A 14,982-nucleotide genomic window follows, 5' to 3' on the forward strand; every position below is an offset into this window, starting at 1 on the left:
TATTTTTTTAAGATATTATTGATCCCTTTGGTTTCACCTTCTTTTCCCTGCTCTATTCCAATTATTATTAGGTTAGCTCTCTTAAAATGGGCCCATATTTCTTCAATGTCAGATTTCTGCTGTCTGATTTTTTTTCTAAGTTATAAATTATGCATTCATTTTTGGAGTGATCATTTTCTAGGAGCGAGATTCCATTCTCCATGTGGTCTAATCGATTGTTTATACTTTGAATTGAGGCCTTTACCTCAATGATTGCATCCTTTATGTCTTTTAGACTCTCTCTAAATTCTTTTTGAAGGTCTTGTATTATTTCAACAGTTGTATTCCTTATTTGATCTTCTGAAGATCTCTGAATTTCTGTGTTATCAGGTTCTGATAATACGAGGTTGTGGGCATTCATTGCTCTATTGTTGTTCCTCTTTCCCATGATTTCAGAAGTTTGTGCCTTCCCTGGATCACTACGACTTCACTTAGGGTGCTCTGTATCTCGAGTCTGTGGTAATCTCTGCCACTGCTACTCCTTCACTGGGTCGGACTGCAAAATCTCAGAACCAGGGAGATTATCAAAGTCCCTGGGCATGCGGTACAGGGATTTCTCCTTTAGTGGCCGCAATTTCACTCACAGTTATTTTGCATGTTGATCAGGAACTGTCGAGGGTGTGGTGAACTTGCTGTCACTGCTGGCAATATGGTGCCACTGTCACGCCCTCGGCCGTGAGACTGGAGCTGCTGGCAATATGGCGCCGCTGCCATGCCCTCAGCCGTGAGGCTGGAGCTGCTGGCAATATGGCGCCGCTGCCACGCCCTCGGCTTTGAGGCTGGCGTATTTCTTTTCTGGTTTTGAGCTCTGTTCTGAGTCCCTGGAAGGCGTGATGAGCTTGACCACTGGGAGTTTTAGATGTTCTTTGCATTGAAAGAACTGCTGAATTACACCCGAATGATCTGCAGCTGCTCACTTCAGCTCCTTGTTTACCTTTCCTCTCTGGATCCTGGTGCTGTGAGGGAAGATGGTGCTGGCCTGGCCCCGCTGCTGCATTGAGGGCTTGATTTCTGGTCTCTGGTTGTTCTTCTAGTCTTCTTTTTTTTCTCTGTCCCTTGTGTTTACATTTTTTATTTCTCTGCCGGTGGCATTTTCTGGCTATGAAAAGTGCTGATTTTGTGGCAGTAGAGATCGAGTTTTAGCAGGGCTCGTAAATGCTGCTTTTCTCGATCGCCATCTTCCCAGAAGTCTCCAAGAGCACTCCTCTTTTAAGACAGCATTTAGGGGTGATGGCTGATAAACACATAGACGTCATCCCTCTCTTACTCATCAATAGTGATCATATCATTTGAAAATCATAACTCCATTATTTTCAGTCATATTAATTATACAGGCTAATGCTACTCCAAGACAGTCTGACAAACAAAGACTCAAGCTGTGCTGCCTTCGCCCCAGTACTCATTCATATATCCTGAGATGAATTGTGTGCATGTGTGCACATACACCCATGGTTTTTGTAGGAGACTAGCATTTTATATTTTAAAATATTTTTCATGCAGCTGGTGAGATCCTGTCATTTTGGTTGACACTTTGCCACATATGTCCAGCCAGTTCTTGCCTGATGGGTCCTGGTAATGGCTATCATCTCACCTGCAGTCCTCTGGCTCTGAGCAGGTGGCTCCCTCTTCCTTTCAGGTCAGGCTTCCAATCAAATCTGAAAAACTCCCTTGGCACGCCTTACTCTTTCTCACTATTTCATGGGAATAACTGCTCGCTGATGATCTTTATAGTTACTCTTGTTTTTTTAATCTAACTTTGGTTTTCTGTCATCCTCCCTAAAGAAATATAGAGACTCTTTGGAGGCAGAGCATTGTCTTACTTGGTTCAAATTAGGTGTTCACTAATTTGTGTGTGTGTGTGTGTGTGTGTGTAGGGGTACTGGGGGTAAAACCCAGGGGCTTTTCTACCTCCACGCTGTACTCCCAGACCTATTTTCTATTTTATTTGGAAACAGGGTCTCACTAAGTTGCTGAGAGCCTCACTCAGTAGCTGAGGCTGGCTCCAAACCTGTGCGATCCTCCTGTCTCAGCCTCCCAAGTGTGGAGATTACAAGTATGCGCCACCACGCCCAGCTCAGTAAATATTTTTTGAATGAATAAATGGACATTCTTACCAGTATTAATTTTTCTATGTGTATACTTTTTTTCACTCTTAGGAAAAACAGAAGATTGTCTATTTTCCCCTAGTAGGGAGTGAATAGCTACTTTCTGTTCTCTTATCTCATACTGCTCTAGCCATCTACAAAAAAAAAAAAAAAAATTTAAGCCAGGCATGGGGCACACACCTATAATCCTAGTACATGAGAGGTTGAGACAAGAGGATCACAACTTCAAGACTAACCCTAGGAACTTAGTGAGGTTCTCAGCATCTTAGCAAGGCCCTGTTTCCAAAATAAATAAATAAATAAATAAATAAATAAATGGGAAGAATGCCTCTGAGTTCAATCCCCAGCACCACACACACACACACACACACACACACACACACATACACCTGACTTTTCTTTTACTGTCACAACACAATATACTAATATTGGAGCACTTAAGGTAGAGACTGCCAGGCAGGACCACACAGCAAGCTGCTTGGGGACAGAGCAACCACTTGCTTGAGCCGTAGGGGCAGCATGCCTGTGGCTGGTGGGACGGGCTCCCTGTGGACTGACTGACTTGAGTCATCTCAGTGGCCATTTTGATGGTTAAAACAGGGGCTGCTGACTGAGTAGGAAAGAATAGTTGGCTGTGACTGCTACTAATGCTGCAAGTAGTCACTTGGAATTTCCCAGTTACAGCCCATCTATGTGAACAAAGAAAAATCAGCAAATTTGATTGTTAAGATTGGTTGCTTTTCAGTTAAGGTTTCAGGCTAAGTATATGGAATCGATTGGTGTGAATGTGGTGGACTTTGTAAATTTATTTTATTTGTTGAGTGTTAAACTTTCTCTTAATTATAAACACAAAATGATACTCTCAAGTTTTTGGTACTCTAGTTTGAAGACAGATTGCAAATAACATTTTTATACATATTTTAAGATATTCTTCAAATTGCCAAACTTTGAAGAATTGAGTAACACAATTCTTCTGTATTCTTAAATATTTTAGATTGCATATTTCTTCTTGAGAAATTATATTACCCAAGATTCCTTGAAGAAAAGGATGTTCCTATATGTTTTCCTTTAACTCATTTGTTAATTTATACTTTTTTCCCTTATAAAGTACTTACTAAGTTTATGCCTTTGGGTTTGAGTCACCCATCACAATTCTAGCAGTAGTCATTCTGTCTAGGACCTTTACCAAAGCCTGAGCATGGTTGTCAGGGCTCCACTCGTTATTCTAGCTGTATTACGTCTGCATTGTTTTTGTTCTGATGTAAAGGTGCAGTATAAATGGAGAAACATTTATGTATTCAGCACTTCATCTCTGGGTAAGGTACTCTGTCACAATGCATAATTATATTTAAATATGAATTAGACACATCATACTTCAAATATTTGTGGGCAAATATTTAACAGGTAGCATGATGTTCTCATTTATTTGTTTTATGTTGCTACATTTCTTCTAGGTTGGGTCTTACTTGAAATCTCCCAAATTCCCTGTTTGGATTGTTGGCAGTGAAACTCACCTCACCGTATTTTTTGCCAAGGTATGATTTTTGAAGTATGACTCAGGCATACAAGTACTACAAGGCCATATTTAGCTTGTATCTTTGTGCAAATGTTAGTCTGTTCCCAAATATAAATGGATTGTCCCAAAAATCTAAAAGGTTAATGCAAAAGAGCATAGTGTTTTCTCAATCTAATTTTGGAATCTGCCGTAGTATCGTTGTAATTGCTTTACTTTTTTCTGATTTTCAAGCTGTGGTTTTGATATTTTTTCTTCCAGAAATAATTTGTGTTAGAAACAAACTTGTGTTGTGGTTTGCTTTCTTGTAGGAAGGATAAAATTCTAATTACATGAATGAAGCATTTCAATTGTAAAATCTCCTTAGACAATAATTTAAAATCTGTTAATTTGGTAGTGTTAAGGTCAAGTGCTCTTTTAAGTTAGACTATTTTTCATAATTTTAAGATGTACTTAATTATATTGAAATAGACAAAAATACATTTAAGTGTTAATTTTAAAATATTAATATAAAACTATTTCTTAGTCTTAATTGTTAACTATTTAGAATGTTTTTCCATAATTGAGTGGTTAAGAGTGTTAGCATCAAACAGCCTTTATTTAATTCCCAACCTTGCTACTCACTAATCTCTTACCCTCTTTTCAAGAAACAAAACCATTTTTAACTTATATACAAAATATATTTTCAAACCAGTTATGTATATCTACAATCCAATTTTTCACCATCAGGAAAAATAATGAATTATATGGAACTATATAAGCTTAAGTTTAAATAAAAAGGATATAAGATGAAAATATTTTAAAATTTCAATATTATGACAGTTAAGAAATGATTTTGTTATAAAAAAAAGGAAAAATTTCAAAGAATTAATACAAGTATTATCAATTGAGCTATATGAATCTTATAGAATCTTGTCAAGCATCTGGAAAAGTTACGGATCTTGACAGAATCATGAAAAGGATATGCCTTCCTTTTTATGAAACATACACTTCTTTCCCACCTATCCTGGTGTTCCCCCCCCCCCCGTGGTACTTTGCCAGTTGTGCTGTTTCTTCTTCTTCTTATCCATAAATTGTAGCCATATGAAATGAACTGTTTCATTAGAGATAGAGTTCTTAAGAGAGAAACACAAATGTAGACCTGGCCTCTGTGTATGAGATGGTAAGTCATATACAAGATAATTAACTCTGTCTTAGCACCGAGCGTGGTGGCGCACGCTTGTCATCCCAGCATTCGGGAGGCTGAGACAGGAGGATCACGGTTCATGGACAGCCTCAGCTACTACTTATTGAGGCCCTTTGCAACTCAGTGAGACTCTGTTTCAAAATAAAGAATAAAAAAATAGGGCTGGGGGCATAGCTCAGAGGTAGAATGCCACTGGGTTCCATCCCCAGTACTGCACACACACACAAAAGATAGATAGATGATAGATAGATAGATAGATAGATAGATAGATAGATAGATAGATGATAGATGGATATCTTCATTGTTTGTTACCCTGACACTATAGAGAGTTATGATAGGAAAATGCACATACTTATAAGGTGATTTTAAAGTAAATTTTATAGTAAAGTTTTAAGTTTTAGATTCCTTTTATAGATCTTAAAAAACTTCTGCATCAAGTTTCTTTTCTCTCATTTAGAACTCTTAATTTTAAACTGATTAAGATTATTTTGAAGCTTACCTTTGTGGTCTGGGGACCTGGCCCATCAGGTAGAGGATTCATTAATTAAATGAATGACTCTTTTGAATATTTTTCTACATTTGAATGTCAGTGATTTTGATAGCCCCTAAAACTATTTCTTCATGATCTGTTCTGAAGCTCTAAAAGCATGGATACTTCTTTCTCAGTGTATTTTAGAAATATTGAGTGTAGATTGTTCAAACACGTTTTCTTTGAAAAGAATTGCAGTTAAAAAAAATCCCCTTTAAAGTAAGACAAAGACAATAGTATGTACATGGTAAATGAAACTTATAGTAACATTTATTGAATCAATTTTAGGTATTTTTAAATATATAAAATAGTTGTTTATTCTTCATCACATAGAAAATACTGTAAGTTTTGCTGTTCTTGGAATTACAACAAGAACCAGACATTATTTATTTATTCATTCTTTATATGTCTACATTTGAGGAATCGTATTTGGCTATGGTTTGCTTTTTTATTTTTTATTGCTGAGTTTTGATTTGTTTGGTGAACTTATTCTGTTTCATGACTTGAAAGAAACATTGAAAATTGATGTATTTTTCTTTTCTTTTCTTTTCTTTTCTTTTCTTTTTATTTTTGGCAGTACTGAGGTTGGACCTTGGGTATTCTACCTCCAAGCTATGCTGCCCCAGCCCTGCCAGTCCTATTTTTTATTCTTTATTTTGAAACAGGGTCTAATGAGTTGCAAAGGGCTTCACTAAGTAGCTGGGACTCTGCAAACCTGGATCCTCTTGTCTTAGCCTCCCAAGTGCTGGGATTACAGCCTGTACCACCATGCACAGCCCAGTCTTTTCTATAAAACTGTATGTTTGTCTGGATATGTATATCATGAGCTGAATTTTTGTGCTAGTTACAGGTAACTTAAAAAATGTTCTATTTTCATAATTTTTAAGGCAACTTGTAATTTAGTATTGCAAGAAACCAATGAAAGGCAATTAGGGTCCTTCATGCCCTAAAGGTAATAGTGGCTCCAACTGTCTTCATTTATTCATATATTCATTTACCAAATGTTTACTTGGCATATAGTTTGTGCCAGGCATGATGCCAGATATTGTGAATACAGTGGTGAGAAGAAGTAGATAATGGCTTTTGCTACATCTTAGTAGAAGGAGGCATTCCTCAAACTATCACCTTATAAGATTATAAGTGTGGTAAGTACTGACAAAGCATAAGCCTGTGGTGCTGTAAGAATTTATCAGAGTTTCCTTGAAGAACTGATATCTAAAGTGAGTGCTGAAGTAGCCATACAAAGAAACTGGGAAAAGAGAGGAAATGTCACTTTGTATATAGGAAACAGTTGGGAAAAAAAGTGGCTGCAGAAGGAAGGACTGTGGAGAGAGAAAAACAGGAGCATCAGAGTCAGGGGGATGAGATGAAGCTGGGAAAGTGGGCATGGGCTACTCCGTCCAGCAGCAGTGATGGCCACGAGGCTTGGCACCTCGTGGAGGTGGGGTAGTTGGAGGCAGGGTAGAGGAAAGGGAATGCTTACATTTGCAGTTTGGAAAGATTGTTTTGGCTAATTGTGGAGAACAGATATACTGAATACTTGCGTCCTCTTCATGCAAGAGAGGTAAACATGACTCTTGTCATATTTCAGGTTAGTAGAGAGTAACTGTGTTCGGGGTAATGATGTAGAGAGGAATAAAGTGCATGAAGTTGAGATATTTATTCTTGAGGTAAAATGACAGGACCATTGATTGGAGACGGTGTGTGGGGATGAGATAAGGGTTTCTGATGCTTAGGATGTAGAGCCTCGGGTTGTGTGCTTACGGCTTTGTGTCTGTTGAATGTACCCATTTTTGATGAAAGCCGTTTATTCACTCTTTGCACCTCACAAAAAAGTGGAGCTGGGAACATAGGTGGGAACATGGAGGGTTGGAACATTGCAAGATTTTCCACAAATCAGATTTCTTGAAAATCAGTTGTAAAACTTGAGGTTGATCACTTATTACTAAATATATCTGTTTATGAAGGAATTTTTTTAAAAGTTCAAAATCACACTGTCTGCCATCTTTTGTAAATCATCCTACTTCCTACCTGATATTAACAAAAGGATTTGTTTTTAATCTAAACAGCAGCTTCTGTTGAAACAAGTAATCTGCTACTCTATCGCTTGACATGTACACAGGCCTTCCTATTAAAGTTAGTATTGAGGGGGAATATTACAAAATCTAACTTCAAAAACCTATAGAAACTGCAAAGTCATCAAGCTGGGAAATTCCCACAGAACCTTCTAATAGAAGATGTGGTTAGGTGAAATGCAGTAAGTAAATAGACCTCTTCAAAGAAGGAAACTTAAATCCTGTTAAGTAGGATGGAAAACTTTCCAGGCAGGTCATCTGAGCTAGGGCAGAACAAAACCTTTGGATGTGTTATACCGAGAGGGAACATGCCCTGTGGGCATGGATCTTGAGAAATTGTGCTGTGGTACTTTTCATGTGGTTAGTTGAGAACTTGCAAACCTACTCTACAGATAAAAGAAATGTATTTTGTAAAGTCTATGCTTAAAGAACTTAGAACCTGTATTTAAACTTACCTTCTTAAATTTTTCCCTTAATTTCAAACGATAAAACTAGTTCTAATTAAAACAAGACATTAAACATGTCTTATAATATGTCAAGTATTTTCTTTTTTCAGTGTCAGATCTTTTTTGATACATATTTATATACTTTAAAGGCTCCAACATTCAACATTTCGGTGTTTTTCCTTTTATCTTTTTCTTCTCTGTATCATTTTCCCTTTCAGTTCTTTGCCTTTTTCATATTTGGGTTTTAGGAATAAATTACTTGGGCCACTTAGTTTCTCCTTCTAGAACTAATTAGGAAATTTATTTGCATTGCAAATATAAGAAGAGGGCTTTAAATTTGAAAATATGGTACTTTTACTAGAATTTTATATACCTATACGTGAAAAGGTAGAGAAAATATATTTCTTTTTGTGCATGTTAATTTTTAAATTATTTGTGCATTGCTTTTACACATCACAGTGAGTTTTAATGTAACAAAAGCATACAGGCACACAGGTGTTGGTATATTATAATCTTAATGTGGGGTGACAGCTTCTGCTCCAGTATAAAAATAGTTGGAACCTACCTACAGCATCTGGTTTCATCTTCAGAAGACCAGTGACTAATTCCCTTGGCAGTCTACTTCAGACATTCTTTTTAAGGTGAGGGTGGGGATGAGTTTCTCATCCCTTTTTCAGTTCTCTTTTATGCTTATGTGTTTGTATAACATTATCTTTGACCTTTCCTGTGATAAAGTAGTTTTCCTTTCAGGTGAGAACACATGAAAACACATTAACATTTAAACACAAAATATATTAAGAAACTGAGTTCAGTGTGAAGGAGAAACATTAAAATCTTCCTATGTGAGCCGGCAGTGTTTTTACAGTAGTTACCTGTTCCTAGGAATCCAAATGAGATTCTCTTCATTGAGGTTACTTTGTGTATTACTTTATGGCGTAACATTAGGAAGACCACTGCAATTGAGCATTAGAGCCCTTTTTATTAGGTGTTTAAAAATTGCATAGTTCTGATTTAACATTTATGCATTTCTCTACATGTAATAAACAGTTTTAAGGAAAAGTAAAACGCTTTATAACTTTTGCTGCTCACTGTTATAAGAAGGTTATTTTTAACTATTGGATAAAATTCATAAACAATTAACACTTCTCTGTAAAGCTGTAATTTTTAGATATTATACAGTCGAGTACGGTGACTTTCAGTCATTCCAAACTTTGTGTAATGGAAAGGCGGGATTTTGGGGGACAGGGTGGCCTATTTTCATTCACACACATTCAAGCCTACCAAGGGTAAATCACTAGTTCCAAGTGGGCTACAATTTTACAATTTCCTTAAGCATTCATTTCTCTGTGAAGCTATGAAGTCTACATATGTAGAAGCTCCCCAGTTTGTAGCTTATGTTGTTAAGTCAGGGCCACTGAACAGCAAGAGGAAAGCGACTGGTGGGAGAAGTTGGCCAGGCGTCAACAGAAAGAACACACGTAGCACCCGTGACACAGAGTCAAACCCAGCCAGAATAGTAGGTTCTACTTCCCTCTGTCAGGCTGCTGCAGTAGCAGACAACCCTACGCTTTCACTCCATGGTGGTCTTCAAGAAGATGACAGTGACAACGGTCTGCCCTCCAGGTAGGAGGAATGACCACCAGTGGCACTTAAGATGGCTAGATTGTGATGGTAATGAGACCAACAGGGCTTGTCTTATTTTAGCTCTCTGCAATGGACCTTCTGTTTGCCTGTACTGGAAGACACCACCACACTGCACTCCCCCCAGCACACCCTCCAAAGCATTGGCTGCAGGTCTCCTCCTCATTTTTCCTTTAAGATTTGAGCTGCAGGAACAGCACTGTCTGGAATGTTCGTTTCTCATGGCACTTACAGTTTCTGTGGGGAGCTGGCATAGTTACACGTCCAGTTGTATTTCTCTGTATGAAACAAAGCACCTAGGCACAGAACGGGTCATCAGGACCCCTGCCAAAGGCAGTGATGGGTACCCTTCTGAAAGGAAGGGCAGAACAATTAAGAATAATGTCATCTGCCGGGCGTGGTGGCGCACGCTTGTAATCCCAGCATTTGGGAGGCTGAGACTGGAGGATCATGGTTCGTGGACAGCCTTAGCTACTTAGGCCCAGTTTCAAAATAAAGAATAAAAAATAGGGCAGGGGGTGTAGCTCGGAGGTCGAATGCCCCAGGGTTTCATCCCCAGACCCACAAAAAAAAAAAAAGAATAATGTCATCTGCCACCCTGGATTACATTGTGTCCAGGTGATTTAACAGAATTTAAATTAATTTGTTGATCCAAAGAGTTTTTACTTATAAATAGTGAGGATCATTTTTTAACAAATGTATTAAATTTTTTACTCAGGTGTTTGTGTAATATTAACTGCTACCATCTATAAGTCAGATGTAATCATTTTCAGTTATATGGATATTTGTATACTTAAGTTAGCTGTTTTCTTAATGAAATATAGTTAAAATGTTCTAGTGTTATATGCACATCTGTGTTTATAGCAGCACAATTCATAACAGCCAAATTATGAAACCAACCTAGCTGTTTATCAACAGATGAATGGATAAAGAGAATCACACGTACACAACTACTTAGCCACAAAGAACAAAATTATATCATTTGCAAGACAATGGATGGAACTTGAGACTGTTAAATGAGATGAGCCAGACTCAAAAAGTCAAAGGAAATATGTTTTCTTTCATATGTGGAAGCTAGAGAGAAAAAATGGGAAATAAAAGGACTTGATAAAGTGAGGAAAGAAACTGATAGAAGAGTAGAGAAGGACGGGGGACGGGAAGTGGGGATGGAGAAAAGGAGGAAAATAATACTAACAGCCTAACCAAGGTATTTATATAAACAAGTGATAAATAAAAGGCCATCTTTCTCAGATCTCCCAAAGATGATCCATGAAGTCGCACCTGGGTGCCTGGGAGAGCCCCTGCACACAATGGCACATGCGGCATTAGGAGGCATCCCATGGCCAGGAGCAGTGGAGAGAGGCTGGAGGGTTGTTGAAGTGAGCTGTAGCCTGTGCTGAAAAGAGAAGCCAGCTCTCAGTCTTGACAGGCGCAGTGATTATAGTGCAGGGGTGCTCATCTGTGTCAGAGACCTGCCTTGTTGCAACTTGTACATTTTAAGTTGATGTTTTTTTGTTTTTTTTTTTTTTTCTTGAGGAAGAAACTGAAAAGTCTCTTTGATTCCTACCCTGAAGATTTTGCTGACACAACACAAATCAGTGCCACACAGCCATGGGTTGCTGTGGACGGCCCAGGGCTTTTGTATGTCATTTGGAAATAACAAGAAAAAAGACCATTGTCCTACATATTTTCAAATTATATGACATATTTTGAGAGAATTTCACAATTGACTTAAAATCTATTTCTTATGAGTTCCCAAATCATTTCTGTAAGTATAGTTAATGGGTAAGAAATTGGTTTGAAAAAGATTACAAAGTGATTTTAGAGTAAAATTTTACTTAAGCCTTAAAAGGTAATTTGTACACCACCTAATCTTTATCTTATTCTTTGGATGGGCTCTTAATAGCCCTATGAAATGTCTGCACACTAAACTGCCATCCATCTACGTGTGATCATTCCTGAAATTAGTTAGGTAAGGCTCCTGGAAGTTCTCTAATGACTCAAGACAGCAGATCTCTCTTGATAATAATAAAAGGTACAATGAATAAACTTGAAAAGACCTTTCAGTAATGAATTACTTGTATCCAGCCAGCATAGTCCTTATGTTTCAGTGCCTGATGAGAAGGATAGCTGATGTTACCGTATTTGCAAAGGCTTATGGTGATCAGTGACTAATTACATAGATAAGACCGAGAAAGTCACTTGAAAAAGTGACACTTGATTCGTGATTGTAGGATATTAGATAGTCCCGTCGCAGCCTGGCTCTTCTCCCCTTCCCTTCTGCTGCACTTTGCCAATTAAGTAAAGGTGGGTGCAGCTAGATAACTGTAAAAACCGGAGCGTTCAGTCGCCCCAGTCAGTCTGAACAGTAAACTGACTGAAGAGAGCTTGCTCAGCCTACCATTCCCGTGACCAAAGCATTTGATTATATCAGCCTAATGTAGAAAATTGTTTTTAGGATGAGTGCATTTTTCATGAGAGGAGCTTAACTAGCTAAAACAGTATTTAGGTATTTGTCTTTTATGTTTAGGATATTTTTCCACTGAGGGTACCAAAAAGCATCTGCTCAGGGGCTGTACCCCTTGAAATTCCTCCTCACTGGTACAACTAAGGATGAATGAAACACTACTCGTAAACAGCCCTGCTGAGGTCAGCACTTAGAAATACACCATTGGAGTCTCTTAATTTTATTCAAGGGTTGCCTTCAGGGAAGGTAGAGATTAGGATATATGTACTTGAACTTCCCATTAAAAAGTAATTTTTAAACTTATCCATAGAAACAAATATACAGTAACAATTTTCTCTTTTTCTGTTAGACTGAGATCTTAATTAAGTGCATGGACTAAGTCCACTGGCTAATAAGCGCGGCAGTGTTCAACATAAAACTATGGCTGTGTAAATAGATCGAGGCAGTGTTCTAAATATGAAGTCTAAACGTATTGCTATGTTAATGGGAACTGAGGGGTGGGATACTTTTTATATTGATCTTTATATAGGTATTAAAAGTTCTATTTTCATTCTTTGCATTTAAACTATTTTCCTTATGTACCATAATAAAATATGGGAGCTATGATCTCTTACTGAAATACTTTGCTTTAGCATTATAAAACACTTAATTGAATAGAATTCTTCATCTCTGCTCACATTTGCTATATAAACACGAGACATATTTAATACTAGTATATTACCAAACTTGCTATATGAATCATTCTAACACAGATCTTTATATTAGAAACCTTGCTTAGAGACGTTTAAATAAATTGGTGAAATTAATGCTGGGACCTATATTTTAAATCAAACTAAAAGTTTAAAAACTTCAATATGAAACAGTTTTATGGGCATAGAAGGTGGTTTGTAGTGTTTTTGGTTTTATTTTTAGACATTCAATTATATTAACATAAATAACCTTTTACAAAGAGATTTTCTATACCAATCCAAAAAGTATTATAAACACTTAATAAGCAAGCCAATATTACTTTGGAAGACATGTACTGATTTTGACTTGTGGAAGAAAACTTGAAGTACTGAAATAATTTTATTAGAATTCACTGTAATGTGTTTCCTTTCTTTCCTTCCTTCTTTTTTTCCTCCCTTCTTGTTTGACCATCTTATAGTAAACACTTTAAGTGGTATGATTAAGAAGAGTTAAGTCCTAAGGAATTTAGCAAATTGTTCAAATTGCCTTATCACTGAGACTCAAGGAGCAAAACCTGAGTTTTCAAACAATGTTCAAGACCAGATTTACTTTTCTAGTAAAAAACAGTTACATTAGGGGGTTTTATCATGTAGAAGTTGGCCAGTACCATGGGATATATTTTAAAAGGAAAGAGGGAATTTCTCTTTAGGTAGCTAATATACTTTTTTGTTAATGTTGTTTTGTTTTTACCCACATTTGGAATTTTGAGATACTTTTTTATACATTCAACCAATAATTGCCTGAATTCCTTTTTAAGATATTCTTTGTTAAATTAATCTACGTTGATTTGTTTTATTTTCTTACCTGGCAGCTTTTCCAGCTCTAAACAGCTCTAGTGCTTGTATTCTATCTCTGCTAGCCTATAAGAGGCATACAGTGGCAAGCAGTGAGTGTCTATGTTGTGCCGAGCACTAAGTCAACTCTATTGTTAAGCTGTTCACCATTTTCCCCAAACTCTAAAAGCACACAATTATCCATTCTTCCATCAAAGCCTGTTTCCCTTCATAACTACTTCTTTTCTCTCTGTTCAGTCTTCTTGAGCTCTTTCAATTTCCCCATGTGCAAAGAAGTCACATCTTCCTTTCTTATATTCTATTTTTTCTAACTAGAATTCCCTATACTCTTTTCTGTTTCAGATTATAGTCACAATATCTTCTTTGTAAAAACTATGAAGATGATTAAGACATCTTTATACCCTTTGGTGTATATCAAAAAGAAAGCACATTTAATAAATATTAAACTACTTGGGAAGAAAATGTGATATATTTTCCAAATCCTGAGTCATCAAACAATAGCCCTGAAGCCAAATCAAATAAGACCTGTTTTTGTAAAACACTTAATTGGAACACAGCCACAGTCGTTGGTTTTGCTACCAAGTATTTTTTTATACATTGATAGCCAGAGGCAAGAGATGGATTTGGTTTAATATATTTTTTATTTTTAACACTTGTAACTTTAGCACAACATATCAAGTAGTTTGCTTTAAATTTCTTTTGCACTCCTGCACTTTCTGAAGTTTTTAATGGCAGATAATTTTATGTAAACCTTCTTATATGGATTAAAATGTGGAATATTCTGTGCTTCCTTCAAATTTATAAAAAGTGGTTTTTTGTAGGAATACCAAAGTAATGCTTTGGTTATATTCTCCACCACCTCATTCTCCTAAAAAGAGTATTTTGTTTTGCTTTTATAGTCATAAGAGTATTTCTTCTTATTAGAAATCCAGAGGCCTTGCCAGAGCAATTAGGCAAGAGAAAAACATCAAAGGTCTCCAACTAGAAAAACAAAAGTGAATCGTTACTATGGAGATAGCATTATCTATGTAGAGCACCCTGCAGACTCCATCAGAACACTAAACAAGTAAAGTTACAGTGTACAAAGTCAGTATACAAAAATCACTAGCATTTCTCTACACTAACAATGAACCATCTGGAAAAGTCAAGAGAATAATTCTATTTACAATAGCTACCTAAAAATGAAGAATAAATTCAGCCTAGTAAGTGAAAGACCTATACCCTGAAAACTTTGCCAGCCACCACTCTGTTAGAAGGCTAATAATATCCAGAATATACAAAGAGCTCAAAAGACTCTACACTAGCAAAACAAATAACCCAATCAAGAAATGGTTCACAAAAGAAGATGCTTCACAAAAGAAGAGATACAAATGGCCAGTAGGTAATGAAAAGATGTTCAACATCATTAGCCATCAGGAAGATGCAAATCAAAACTGCGCTGAGATTCCACTGGGTTAC

At 36.9% G+C, this 14,982-nt stretch overlaps 1 protein-coding gene across 2 annotated transcripts in view; it reads left to right on the forward strand.

Moving 5' to 3' along the window:
• MINDY3 (MINDY lysine 48 deubiquitinase 3) overlaps positions 1–14,982 on the forward strand; it is a gene marked incomplete at both ends in the record, with an annotated part of 77,218 nt that overhangs the window by 44,114 nt on the left and 18,122 nt on the right. For both annotated transcript variants that reach the window (XM_080717010.1, XM_080717011.1), the window contains one exon: positions 3,599–3,679. In XM_080717010.1, the coding sequence (XP_080573136.1) occupies positions 3,599–3,679 (81 nt within the window). The remainder of the gene's footprint in view (positions 1–3,598; positions 3,680–14,982) is intronic.

Source organism: Muscardinus avellanarius (assembly GCF_963383645.1).
Source record: "Muscardinus avellanarius genome assembly, chromosome: 20".
Classification (NCBI taxonomy): Eukaryota; Metazoa; Chordata; class Mammalia; order Rodentia; family Gliridae; genus Muscardinus; species Muscardinus avellanarius.